The sequence below is a fragment of the Gigantopelta aegis genome, chromosome 12 (assembly GCF_016097555.1).
Source record: "Gigantopelta aegis isolate Gae_Host chromosome 12, Gae_host_genome, whole genome shotgun sequence".
Taxonomy (NCBI): domain Eukaryota; kingdom Metazoa; phylum Mollusca; class Gastropoda; order Neomphalida; family Peltospiridae; genus Gigantopelta; species Gigantopelta aegis.
Genome location: NC_054710.1, coordinates 38,409,691 through 38,424,890, shown reverse-complemented (window position 1 = coordinate 38,424,890; position 15,200 = coordinate 38,409,691). Strand labels below are relative to the sequence as shown.

Sequence of the window (15,200 nt, the reverse complement as noted above, 5' to 3'; positions counted from 1 at the left end):
CGTAATTGGTTGACCTGCGATTTCTGAATATTTTTACATGCAAATGTTTTCAATTCATTCATTACATTGCTGCTTGCATTTGATCACAGGTTGGGGTTGGGACGTAGCCCAGTGGTAAAGCGTTTGCTTGATGCACACTGCGTTTCGAATCTGTCCCCGTCGGTGAGCCCATTGGACTATTTGTCGCTCCAGCCAGTGCACCATGACTGGTATATCAAAGGTCGTGGTATTTGCTATCCTGTCTGTGGGATGGTGCATATAAAAGATCCCTTGCTACTAATAGAAAAATGTAGCAAGTTTCCTCTCTAAGACAATGTGTCAAAATTACTGAATGTTTGACATCCAGTAGTCTATGATTAATAATTCAATGTGTTCTAGTGGTGTCGATAAACAAAACAATATATATATATATATATATTTTATATTGATCAGTGTTCGAGATTAATGGTATCCCGATATCCCGGGGATACCAGAATTTAATTTTGGATACCAGTTTTCAAGAACCCAGTATCCCACCGGGATGCCATATAATACTAAATTCTCAGGTGGGATACCAGATTTTAAAATGTTAGTATGCAACTGGGATACTGGCCAAATTTTTTAAATCTCGAACACTGTTGATCAAAGTTCATCAATGTAAATTGATGCGCTATTCTTATAATAAAGTTCACGTTGCAATCAATATTTGATCCCAGTTATTGAAATAGTTGCAGGGCTCACACTGGAAAACATTAGTTTGAGCCAGTTTTTAGATATGTAGAACATTTTATTGGAAATTATTAAAAAGTGGCATTTACTGATAAACAAAATTTTAATACCCAAATACTGAATGTTGTAGACACTTTGTGTAAAATGTAGCAATTGGCTAACTTGGCAATGGGCCAGGGTAGACCCCGAGTGGTCTTCTGTGAGGGCGAAGCAGTCATGACCTGCATTATATAAGATATAACCTACAGGGAAGGGAAGCGAAGGACGTACACAATTTGTCAGATTTTGAGTTGGATAATTTTTGATTGTCACAATAATTTGATTTAATTTATTTGTTCATGTGGCTGCTAATAAGTTGCTGGATTAGTTTTATCCAATAAAATTGATTGTTATTATTATTCTTTTCTTTTATTCTTTAGTTTTTTCACACATCTCTCACAATAAATTTCTTCATTCACTAAAGTTTGATACATTTTATCCTGAAATTGCAGGGAACATTTTGTTTGGAAAATTAGCGATAGTTTGTGATCAGTTTAAAATAGAGTAGCAGCTTGTGCTATCTAACATTTTAGAATTATGTAAGCAATCTGTGAAATTTGTATAGTGGATAGCGACGCGATAATGAGCAACATGTTCCCATCGTAGGACATTGCTGGATTGGCTTGTGGACCATTAAAATAAAATATGTCCGTTGTTCTTAACATTTGTAATTGGTGAATTTGGCGAGTGACGAAGCTAGCCCTGACTGATCGTCCATAGATAATTAGGCACAGCTCCAGGCCTCAAATTTAACAAGTTATAGGGCAAGGCTTGTCATGTTAAAGTATGAATGCCAATTAGTAACTCACAAAATAGTTTTCAGGACAACTGTTGGACGGCAAAACATGCAACAGTACACTGGGTTTTTGTATGCTATACATTAAGCAGAATAATCACTTTGCGAATCAGTCAAAATAATTAGCAAACGTTTAGTGAAAAATGACTGGCTGGTCGTAAGCCATATTGGCGACACTGGAAAACATGTTACCTGTTTTCGACCCTAGCACTATAGTTGTAACCATCTAGACTTCTGCCCCTGCTAAATTTCATGTACAAGCACTTGTAGTGGTTCTGTGTACGGTAGCTCTGTAAAAAAGAAAAAAAACAAGACACAAATTCTTTTTTTTTTTTTAAATCATTAAAAATAATAATTGAAAAAAAGGAGTTCATGTTCCGACTGTTTATGATTTTATTTTAGCATATTTTGCCGTACATTTTATTACTTTTCACAAAATAGAGTTCCAAATTTTAAAAATGAAGTGTGTCATGGAATTCCCTCTTATCATAATTCGATTAAAATGATATGATGATCAAATAATGAGGTTTGGTATTCCAAATGAATGTATAATTTCCATTTACAATCCATATTTAGAGAAATAAGGCCCACAAAATCTGTGACAGAGTGCCTTTAAGTCCAACAGGGTGAAGCAAAACTACATTAATTCATGAGGGTTATATTTATGTAAAGCAGAAATATCTTGCAAACAGTGTTTGTAATGACTGGGGGGGGGGGGGGGGGACCAGGGAGGAAATGACTTGGGTGAAATGCCCTGATGCTCTGTAGTTATTAAAAAATCACAAAGTCTTTCATACAGCATGCCGGCTATCAGTGTCAAGATATACATATTATGATAACTTAAAAACCTGGCATGCTGGGTAAAGACCTCAAAACAGCCAATCACAAATGTCTTCAGATTTGGACCATGCATCAGGGCTTCTGGAATTTTTATATAATCCACTAGCCATGGGATCAGTGATTTAAACAATTTACTAGCCACGATTAAAAATTTACTAACCCTACTTTACTTTAAGTTAATATAATTTTACTAATTAATAGTAACAATCAGATATGACACCTAAAGAGGGAGATAGAGCTCAACAACACTGACACTTGGTGGTGGGGGCAGGATATATATATTTACAAAAATAGACCTAACTGCAGCATTTGACTCTTTTATTTCACTAGCCATCGGGCATGGCAATAGTAGTTATTTACTAGCCCAACACTGAATATCACTAGCCATAGGAGTGGGGCTACCATAATCTAGAAGCCCTGCTTGCATGTCCTTTTATAGCAGACAATTTGTGTTTTGTTGTGATCCAGTGTAGTGGGGCAAGATTTAACTCTTGTTTCTGTTGACTTTGTGCTTCACTGTAGTGATTTGGTCGAAGGAACGAATCCCCTCTGTGAACCCATTCTCTGGTGTTTTTTCTCGTTCCAACCAGTGCCCGACAATTGGTATGTCAAAAACTGTGGTATATATCTTGTCTGTGGAAAGTGCATATAAAAGATCTTTTGCTGCTGTAAAGTGTAGCAGATTTTCTCTGAGGACTACATGTCACAATTCCTGTAGGTTTGGCATCCAGTAGCCGATAATTAATCAATGGTCTCTGGTGGTGTCCTTACACAAAATTAACTGTTCAAATAAAGAAAAAAATCATTATCTTTTATGTTGCATGTTGGTTCTAGATAAGGTCTATATTTTAATAAAGGCAGTTCAACACTTGCACACTTCTTCTTCTACCATTCTACTATTCGTCAAAGGTAATACCAGAGGAATATATATATATATATATATATATATATATATATATATGTGTGTATATGTATGTATATATATATATATATATATATATATATATATGTATATACACCTATTCGTGGAAAACACCTTTCAGTGGTCTACATGTTTTATTAAATATTTACACCTGCTGTTCACAACTTGACACATTTCCACTGAGCATTGGTTATTCTGTTTTGAAGAATATATAATATGTGTACGAGTCGACATTCCTGAAAAATCAATAATTGATAGCAGTGGAATTGCCAGTGACAACAGGCAACCGTTTCGCCTTGACAAGGGTATAAAGGGAATAATTGATTCAGCGGAGGTTGGTGTACATTGGTCGTCTTGCAGCGTGTAATTTACTAAACATGCACGTGATCTGATTTACGTTGATACGTTTTAACACTCGGCCATTTATACCACAGTCGGGGTTCTTTATTTTTAAGGTGGGGGGGGGGGGGGGGTGTGTAGCTCAATCGGTTGAGAATTAGCCTGTGTGATGGATCCATCCTAATCAGAAAAGCCAGTAAAATTATATCAATGTCTGTGGTGTGTACTGCCCTTTCTCTTCTTATCCTCTACTCATCTTCTCTCTCTCTCTCTCTCTCTCTCTCTCTCTCTCTCTCTCTCTCTCTCTCTCTCTCTCTCTCTCTATCTACACCTTTATATGTCTTTCTCACAACTGGTGTAACAAAGGCCGTGGTATGTACTATCCTGTCTGGGATGGTGCATATAAAATAACCCATGCTGCTAATTGAAAAGAGTAGCCCATGAAGTGGCAACAGCGGGTTTCCTCTCTCAATATCTGTGTAGTCCCTAACCATATGTCTGATGCCATATCACCGAATCGGAAATTAAATGTGTTGAGTGCGTCGTTAAATAAAACATTCCCCCTCTCAGAAACTTATATTAAAATTGGGCCTCGGAGAAAATTGTTGAAATGGTAGTTTTGTTTGCGCACCACTCTTGCAATTGTAGCTTTGTATAACACAATTTGTACATTAAATATATGACGACGTTTACGCAATCATAATGGGTTATTACAAAAGGAATTTGTTTTTGCCTAACCCATAAATGGTTTATGTAGCTCAGACGTAGCTCAGTGGTACAGCGCTAGCTTGATGTGCGGTCAGTCTGGGATCGATCCCCGTCGGTTGGCTCATTAGACTATTTCTCGCTCCAGCCAGTGCACCACGACTTGTATATCAAAGGCCGTGGTATGTGTTATCCTGTGTTATGGGATGGTGCATATAAAAGATCCCTTGCTGTTAATCGAAAAGAGTAGCCCATGAAGTGGCGACAGCAGGTTTCCTCTCTCAATATCTGTGTGGTCCTTAACCATATGTCTGATGCCATATAACCATAAATAAAATGTGTTGAGTGCGTCGTTAAATGAAACATTTCCTTCCTCTGAAACTTCACATAATTGCTCGCCTAGAACCATTTTAGGACCGTGATCTTCGGCTTGCCAATGATTTGTGCTCGGCAAAGACTGGGTAAAAATGTAAAATGTCGAAGCTCCGTTAGCGGATCAGTGTTAACACCCACCAGGCAGGTGGATCATGTAGTGGATCCATCCCGGACTCTGTTGTACTCCCAGGTTTCTCCATTCGGTCTCGGTCATCAGGTGATTTTTGGGAACGCTCTTCGAAATATCCGGGGGCAAGATCACGTGTCTGCAAAAATACATCAGCATGTACGGTGCATAGGTTGCTCATTTGTTTTATAAATGTTATTGTACACACAAGTAAACACTAATTGCAACTCATAGCTCAAAACTGACATCATGGGGAAGGCAGCAAATGCCACTCAAAATTCACAAAATGCTCTCTGATAATCAATTTCACCAGCAGCTGTTGCTACCTTAGTACCTGTTATTTTTGACATGATGATTTGAGATATTTCAAGGATTCTTAATTTTTAGAAGCAAGCTATGTTAATGAAAAGTGGGCCTTACTCTGTCTTGTCAACTTGATGTATTTTCGGAAAATCCTTTTACATGTATATTAATTTAAATATTGAAAATTGTTTTATATGCATATTTAATTTATAGACTCAGACTCTTTACAGGATCAACCACGACAGCAAATGGACATGCACACAGCATATAAACAAAAAGGAGTTGCTTAAGCAATAATAACCATTATAATACAGATTTTTCAACTCGATAAATTAGATGCATCCTGTAAAAGAAATTTAAACTTAGCAGCAAAATAAAATAAAATTCAAACCTGTATTCGTAAAAATCATCGTAGTATTTTTCGGAGTAAGAGATCTGGTCTGCTGGCATTTTTATAGTTTTTCTGTGTAGCGGTTCACAAGAGAAGACTATAAAATATAATTCACAAACAATAAATTAGTACATGTATAGGTGTAATGGGTTATTCTGGCCTGGTTACTGAACTCAAAGTTATATTTTGTGTTAACCATATAACTGTAAATAAAATGTGTCGAGTGCGTTGTTAAATAAAACATTTCCTTCCTTCCTTCTGAAAATTATGAGACCAATCGCTTCATTCATGTCCAAATTACCAATAGGTGCAGAATGCTTGTTAGTAAAAATTTCAACGATAGTTTCATTTTCAAATGTAAACCAGGCAATGCATTCCGGACTTCCGTGTTTCATTTTCTTGTAAGGAATTGCATTGATGTTTCGCGTGTACTTGTGCAATTGCGAGCAATTATAGTTATTCCGCATTTAAGCAGCGCCCACTAGATAAATTTACTTCTGGATTTCATTTGGCACACATGTAAAGGCGTTAAAAGTAGTGGTACCAGGAATTGAATTCTAACTTTCATATAATTGTGGTAACCAGGCTATATTTTGTGATAACCTGTAAATGGGTTGCCAGACACAATGCTTATTTCGATGCCTGTAAAAGTGTGTGTTTATCTTGTGTTTTTCAGTTTGCGAGCAAAATGTTACGAGGATGACTCGTCGCAGTGAGAGCCGGTCGAGAAAGGGAAGATCTACAAGCTCCTCCCCTACAGCTATGAAAGGGACGACGAAATCCCGCCGGCGAAACCAACAGAACCCTGAAGAGGTTGCTAGCTCTGCATCGAGTGAAACCACCGACAACCAGTCCACGCCTGAAGACTCGGGAGTCGGCAAACGTCAGAGCCAGAGAAATCTAGCCAAGGATAAAGATGGCGGAAAAGAGAAAATTAAAACCGACCCGGAAATAATTAAAATGGAGACGCAAGACAGTAACGACGATAAGCCAGTGACGTCAAGCTTGGGTGTGAAAAATAAAGCTGGAAATAAGGTTGTGAAGAAAAGTGAGACTGTTACCAAGACGACCATTGATCAGCCTGTTATGTTGACTGCCAGTGCTAAGGAACTGGATCCCGCTCCTGTTGTCACTATGCCAGATGTCTGTTCAGTTGCCGAGCTACCAATACCAACAGTTGTAAGCTTTCCCATTACCCCCAGTACATCTAATTCTGCCATCAAGTCGATTCTCGAGTCCACCGACACTCCTGGAGACTCTGGAATCGAGAAATCGCCGACAGAAAACCCCAGCATGAGAGCTATCGCAAAGCCGCCGAAAAAACGTAAAGCTGAGCCTGAGCCTGAACCGGTATACTCTCCGCCGGTGAAACGAATCGCTGTCGATTTGAGCGACTGGAAGAACCAACGGGTGCTGGCGAAACGAGAACAGACGTTCCACGCTGGGGTGGTGAAACACATCCGACAGAATCGCCACATCGGTGTGCTGTTTGACGACAAGACCATGATTTGGTACAACGACATCCTTAATGCACCCCTCATCGACATCATCAGCGACAACTCCCCCTCAGGGTCACTGGTGGAGGAAGGGACGCGGGTCTGTGTGAGGATCTCCAACGACGAGAACGTCTTCTACGAAGGCCGCGTGCTGGAAAAGCGAACCCAACCCGTCGCGTACAGGGTGAAGCTCGACATCCGCCCATACCCACAGAGCGACAACGATGTATTCTGCGTAACGAGAGCAAGTGTTCGTCTTCTACAGCCCCCGTGGTTCGAGGACTTGGAGGACGGGTGTCTGGATAATGACATTTTCCCCATCATGCCTGGTGGTGGTTATCGTATTGAACGGCCGACATCTAGCATTGCCAGCGTCGCCAGCACCGACAAGCTGGACTCGTCTGAGGATGAAATGACGGCGGAGAATTTGAGTTTCGATTCGTCGGGAATGAGTACTCCACGGTCGGGTAGTGCCACTCCGGGAATGAAATCTCAAAATGGTGGACGCGACCGTAACAAACAGCCGCCCAAGAAACGCGAGTCGGCCCGTAGTCGCAGCGCTCAGTCGACAGAAAGCAGCCGATCCAGTACTCCGCGGTCGCCCCTGACAACGAAATACAAAAAAGGTGATGTTGTGTCCACGCCGAATGGAATTCGTAAGAAGTTTAACGGTAAGCAGTGGCGAAGACTGTGTTCAAAAGACAATTGTACGAAAGAGTCCCAACGTCGTGGATTCTGTTCACGACATTTGTCTCTAAAGGGTAAGAATATCAGACAGGCCCCGACGTTTCCTGGATATCGGAAGGGCGAGTTGAAAGAAGGACAGATTCAGTGGTCGGAGAATAGACTGCAAGATGGCGAGATCGACAGAATTAATTACGTCCCGACAAATCAGTTTGATATGGACGAGAAAGAGGCAGCAAATATGTTAGTGTCGCTTGGCAATTCCCGATCTACCACGCCCGCATTTTCACCGACTCCCCAGACTCCACTGTCACCGCACCATGGCCACCAGTCGCCGACGGGTAGTGGTATTTATAGAAGTGGGTCCACTTCATTCACGCCTATATCTCCGCACACGAACCCTCAAACCCCTTCTCGGCTGTGGAGTAGTTCGGGAACCTCAAAATCGGGAAGCTCCTCTTCCGAGCACGTCTCTCCGATTACGCCACGATTTCCGTCAACACCGGTGGGTCATTCCGCATTTCAGCCTCATCTTGCCAACAGACTGGAGCGTGGGATTGTACCGAAGCCTCGCAGCATTGCGCTGACCAAACAGGACTCTGGCAAGAGTGAGGATTCGGGAATTGATCTGCAGACACCAAAGACCCCGACGAACAAAGTGTTGAATCATGCGGGAGGTTATGCTGGAGCAGCGGGAATATTGTCCTCGCAGATCCAGCAGCGGCTTGCCGCACAGAATGCGGAAATGGTTCACGAGACGATGGGGACGGCATTTGTTTCTGTTCCGCAGAATTCCGATGGGCAGACGGACATGCGGAAGTACGCCAGTATGATGGCAGAGTCAGCGGTGCATGCGATGGACAGTCATCATGTCACCTCAGCCGAGCCAATGAACATGCGGCACCACTCGCAGCCCACGCACGAGATGGATCTGTCTGTCAGACGGAATGTTAATCAAACCGAGCACGCCCAGAGACATTCGACGTCGATTATTCAGCAGCAGCTACAGTCTCGTCACCGCGACGCCGTGGACGTGAACAGAGAAACACATCTGGCCATGCTGGGACATGACGGGCATCAGGCTAAGCTAGCCAGTCAGCAGAGTTCCCAGAATACCTTGCACCAGCAAGCGATGTCGAAGGAACAGTTGTACAGCCGAGTGTTGAACAGTGTTAAAGACCAGGCAGCTGATAGTGCCATGCAGGAATACCGCAGCATCGTCCGCACACAGCGGAATCCCAGTCAGTCGGTGGTGTATCCGTCGGCAACGGCCAATACTCGCAACAACGTCCCAAAAGAGGCGACACCAGCCGAAGTCACTGCTGATGGTATGTCACTTTCATTTTATTTTTTGATTTATAACTTTTTTTTAATCCCTCCCACTGCTCTTTTCCTTTATTTCCTTTCTCTCCATTTCATTTCTTCAGTCTAATAGCTATTCCTATCTTTCAACTTCTTTTGCTGTCCACCTCAACATGTCAGTCCTTGTCTTTCCAACCACAACAGAGGCAGGATATCGAAGGCCTATGTATGAATCCTCTAACACTGTACTAACATTTAGCGCCGACTTAAAATTATGACTCCATCGAACTGTGAAGTTTTTATTAACAATTAAATAGCATTAACGTGTTAATATTAATAGAATAGAACTCTGAAAAGTTGTAGTCGAATGACTGCATGTGCAGCTTTTGTGTTAATTAAAACTGAAAATATATTTCGTATATACATGAATCTGGGCCCCGTTCCACGAAGCGATCTTAGCACTAAGCTATGCATTTAAGGTGATCTTAGGGCTAAGATCGTTTTGTGGAACGGAGCCCTGGTGCTTCTTTTCTTTTCGTTTTTTACTTGTGTTTCAGATTTTCCCTTTTATAACCTTGAGTACAATGTGTGACCACAACAAGGATGGGATTTTTAAAAATCCTATTTCAATTTTTTTTTTAATTTAAAGTAAATTACTTTTCGCAAAGTAGACTGAATTTGATCTGAAGTGCTTAATAATGGCCTTTATTAAAAGGTTTTATCTTTTTTAACATGTTATAAAACACATGGAGGAAGATGTAGCCCAGTGGTAAAACGCTTGCGTAATGCACAGTGATCTGGGATCAATCCCTGTTGGTGGGCTTATTAGTCTATTTTTTTATTTCACCCAGTGCACAATGGCTGGTATATCAAAGCCTGTGATGTGTCTGTGAGATGTACATAAAAAAAGGTACCTTGCTACTGATGGTAAAGTGTAGCAGGTTTGTTCTCTAAGACTACATGTAAAAAATTACCAAAAGTTCGACATCCAAAGACAAAAGAAAGAAATGTTTTATTTAACGACGCACTTAACACATTTTATTTATGGTTATATGGCATCGGACTTATGGTTAAGAACCACACAGATTTTGAGAGGAAACCCGCTGTCGCCACGATATGGGCTACTCTTTCCGATTAGCAGCAAGGGATCTTTTATTTGTGCTTCCCACAGGCAGGATAGCACAAATCTTTGTTGAACCAGTTATGGATCACTGGTCGGTGCAAGTGGTTTACACCTACCCATTGAGCCTTGCGGAGCACTCACTCAGGGTTTGGAGTCGACATCTAGATTAAAAATCCCATGCCTCGACTGGGATCCGAACCCAGCACCTACCAGCCTGTAGACCGATGGCTTAACCACTACGCCAGCGAGGCAGGTCGACATCCAAAAACAGATGATTAATAAATCAATGTTTAGGGCTCGCCCTGTCTACTGTCGAATTAGCCCATTGCTAATTGTTATACGAAGTGGCTACAACATTTGGTCTTTGGCTAATAAAATGGGCAGGATTTAGCTTAGCTAGTTGAGTGCTAGCTTGAGGTGCTTGCGTTGCAGGATCGAACCACCTCGATGGATCCATTCAACTAATTGGGTTTTTTCTTGTTCCAACCAGTGCACCACAACAGGTCAAAGGCAGTGGTATGTGCTTTCCTGTCTGTGAGAAAGTGCAAATAAAAGATCCTTTACTGCTTTAAGAAAAATGTAGCGGGTTTCCTCTGATAACTAATCAGAAATACCAAATCTATAATAGCCGATGATTAATTAATCAATATGCTCTAGTGGTGTCGTAAAACAAGACAAATTTTGGCTAATAAATTATTCCTTAAATTAACAACATTTTAACCATTTTTAAGAAAATACTCTACATAAGATCTGAAAATTGGTTCCTATGTGAGCCTTGACAACAACCTTTATTTTAGCATATTTATAGCAACCTCTGTGATTAAGCTGCCATTGAACAAAAAAACACCACCTAAATATAGTCCATGGCAAAAACGTCCTGTGATGAATTAAAACAATCCACTGAATTGGCGATTACCATGGGCAATTTGAGGGGTTGTAGAGAGGTTTCAGTTTGTTTAGGATCACATATGACACTTGAGCTATAGGGGGGCGGGATGTGGTAAAGTGCGCGGTTGGTCTGGCATTGATCCCTGTCGGTGGGCCCATTGGACTATTTCTCCTTTCAGCCACGATTGGTATATCAAAGACCGTGGTATGTACTACCCTGTCTGTGGGATGGCGCATATAAATGATCCCTTGCTGCTAATAAAAAAAGTAGCCCATGAAGTGGCGACAGCAGGTTCCTCTCGATATCTGTGTGGCCCTTAACCATATGTCTGACACCATATAACCAACTGTAAATACAATGTGTTGAGGGCGTCGTTAAATAAAACATTTCTTTCTTTGTCGAGCTATAGTGATGTACAATGTATGCCATGAAGCGTGCAATTGCTAGCTTTCAACTGCAGATGATTCGTTTACTAAATCTGAGCAGGTACATGTGTACTGTGCTATGTATAGTTACCACTGCCAAGTTAGTAGCCAACCATATAGTAACAAGCATAACGGACGAGAAGGACATTTGTGCTGGATGATATTTTCCAGATGAATGTTTTGTTATGTGCTGTACAAAGCAGAGTTAGTAGGTAGGAGTGTTGTAGTCGATTAGTATACCTCTTGATTACTGGTGCCAGCTGTACAGCGTTCTGCGTCGATTCAGATACACATCTAAACATGTATGTGTAAATAATACCTACGTGTAACATTGGGATGAATATATTGGCCGAAAAATAAAATATGCTTTGTCAATATTGTGTATGGGTCTTTTTTTTTTTAAACCCGAGGCCGGTCGATCAAGCGTGCATTAGCTTAACCAGTGGTTAATTTTCAAAACGAAGGACTGAATCAGTACAAATAATAGAAGACATAATCTTGAAACTTTATTTAGGTTTAAGTATCGAAATAAAAAAAAGTTTATAGACACACACTTTACATGACGTGCCTAACCTACAATCACAATCTAGGGAGCAGTAGGAAATTAACCAGGGATACAGTAACTAGATCCTCCCAAAAAATGCACTTCTTTAACTAAAAAATTTTTTATACCCCCCCCCCCCCATATGTCCATTTCAAGCAAGTACTAGTGAATACTTTATCTCTGCCCCTCTATTGTATCATATATTTAAGTTGAAGCAGACAAAAGGCCATTTGTGTAAACTGCATACTTTTGTGGCTGTTACAGTTCACTAGTGGCCTTCAGACTGCTGCCAGTGTATTTTCCACCTTGTGCAGAAGGCTGCACTACGCTGGGCCAAGCTCAGTCAGTTGTAGCTTCTCACATTGGCCAACAGCTGCGTGATACATTAGTAATTCACATTCAGGGGCCAGCAGTATTGCACATTCATTATCCATGGTTTGGGCCGAAGCTTGTAGCTGATTAGCCCATGTTCACGTTTGCATGGCTCTCATTGGCTGCAGGCTGTGGGTACTGTTAAACATATTCCGAGGCTTTCTAGTTCAGCTGCTCTCATTGGCTGGTGAGCTGTACTAGGACTTTTACAAGTATGTCATTGTTGGTATGTTACACATATTTGCAAATGCTATGTTTACAAATAAACAAGAGTTCTGGCAGATTTTCAAAAGAATAAGCTTGATGGAGGTTTTAGAAGTAAAACAAGTGCTACATATCCATGCAACAGCTTTACTTTATTATTTAATAAACTGAGTATGTTGAAGCTAGAAAGTAAATTTTGAATGAAAGAGAAAATGTTTTTTAATTTTTGGTTTGACCTAATTTTCTAAAAGTGGCTCCTGTCTTTGGAAAATTTAATTTGTAATATTCTGCACCAGTAGTTGATACTGAAGGTCATAAAACTAAATATATTTAGTTGATAACAGCATTGTATATCTAATAATGGCCTACAGATGCAAAAAGAAGAAGAGTATTAAATTTGTAATGTTTGGAATTTTTTTTTTAAAACATAATGTGCATACAATTCTGGTAAAAGTATGAAAAAATGGCTGCCTGCATTGGCAATGAACAGTTACAAATTCCTGTTACATAAAAGTTGAAGTTAACCATTGATTAGACTATTATTTAAACAGGCAAATAAAGGCTAAAATAGTATTATTTTCTTGAAAATGTTTTGTTTAAAACAAAACAAAAAACCTTTAAGGCTATATATATATAAATTACATTAAATGATTAATACATATATGAAAACGTTAAGTGTAATTGTAATTTATCACAATCTAAAAACAAAGCAACAACCCCAAAACACTGCAGATATTTGTGAACTCTGATAAAAAATATATATTTTGATCAATACGAAATAACTTGCAGTTACATGAGAATTAATGTCCCGACGTTTGGAAAGAAGGCTGCAGTGTAGTCTGAGAAGAACTATGTTTGTTCGATGACAGAAAAATCAATATGTTAACATTAACAGCTCGGATAAACGCTGTTTTGTCGGCAGCCTGCTTCATTACATCATACTGCAGCGCACTGATTGGCCAGAATGAAAGTTAGGTATTGAATATCGTTCGTCCAGACGTGGCTTTTCTGGAGGCTTTTCTGGATCACTGGGTATTAGATGGCGTTTATGATATAACAGCTGTAGTTGACTGCTCTATATCCTGGACACTGTAGCATTCACTGACAATACGATGGGACATAGCCCAGTGGCAAAGCACTCGCTTTATGCCAGGCCTGGAAATAATGTTTTTGTAGGGGTACCTGTCAAAATGACCTATGTCAATCAAGTTAGGCCTGTCAAAAATGAAAATGCTCTATATAGTGGACAGGGTAGGAGTGTTTGAAATAAGCACTTGTCCATTTGTCCATTTGTCCAGAGTCCAGACAAGTGAAAATCTATTCGGACAAGCAAAATGTGCCTAGGTAGTTGTCCAGTGGACAAGTAAAACATTTCAGTGCAGTTTAATTTTTAGCAATCACAAACATCATCCTGGTAGTTAAACAAAACAAACATACTGACCTCAAAACATTTCACCCAAAATCAATGGATCAATAAGCTTTAATTAGATTAAAACAACTTGAAAGTTCACTTCTGAAAAGGTATAATTCTTTACCCACTTTTACTGCACTAAAAGACCTTGGTGTGCTCCGACAAAAATCCTTTTGTGACCAAGTTACTGAAATCTTAAAGCCCTGTATTTTATTATTTTGACACAGCCTGGTATTTTTGAACATTTCCAATATCATATAGAATGTCGCTAAATTTCCCAAAGTTGTATGCATGGGCATCAGGTCAAATATCATAAAATAAGATGTGAACTATAAATAAATATGTGCCACCAACTATTTTTGAACATTTCCAATATCATATAGAAGGTCGCTAAATTTTCCAAAGTTGTATGCATGGGTGTCAGGTCAAATATCATAAAATAAGATCATGTGAACTATAAATAAATATGTGCCACCAAAATGGATGACCCAGTTTTGTGTGTGTGTGTGTGTGTATTCGTTTCTACCTCACAAGAGAGAGATCCAGTGAATATTTTAGTTTTTATATTATCCTTGTGGCAGTGAAACTACACCCACTGTTGGAGCATGCTTGGTGATGTTAAATGTGTGTGCACGTACCAGATGAATTCTTGAGGGCGGCCATTATCTTGTCTTGTTAGCTGAAAGTGTTATTTGCGTAGGACTAATTTTGTGATAAGATGGCCCTTCACCGTCGAACTGCCTCGAGATTCTTCCAACAATGGACGAGATTCTTCCAACAATGGACGTTGTGACAGATTTACTTCAGTATTTACAGTCATTCCTGCCGGCAAAATATTCAGAGTTTCTATTTTATTAAGTACAGACCATCCCAATTTTTTTTTGATTGGCTGTAACCTGCTCGTAAAATGTATATTGTCAATTAAAAACAAAGAATAATAAAATATATTTGAACTAGTTGAGTTTTAAGTCTACCGATAAATTAAAAAAAAATTAAAAAAAAAATTAAAAGAGCCAGTTTTCTTTGTGGTCAGTTGAAAATAAAAGAAAGAAAGAAAATGGCCTAGTGGTAGCACATTACAAATTTAATATTTTGGAGTTAATTATATTTTTAGATAATTATAAGATGGGATAGTGTTTTTTTACTTGTTTGTCATAACTAAAGTATGACATATCTTTAATAATGAACCTTTAACAAGCATCATA

General features: G+C 39.7%; 1 protein-coding gene across 2 annotated transcripts in view; it reads left to right on the top strand.

The window, feature by feature from the left end:
• Positions 1-15,200, top strand: part of LOC121386200 (protein capicua homolog) — a 91,252-nt gene that overhangs the window by 23,453 nt on the left and 52,599 nt on the right. For both annotated transcript variants that reach the window (XM_041517031.1, XM_041517032.1), the window contains exon 2: positions 6,222-9,053. In XM_041517031.1, coding sequence (XP_041372965.1) covers positions 6,222-9,053 — 2,832 coding nt within the window. The remainder of the gene's footprint in view (positions 1-6,221; positions 9,054-15,200) is intronic.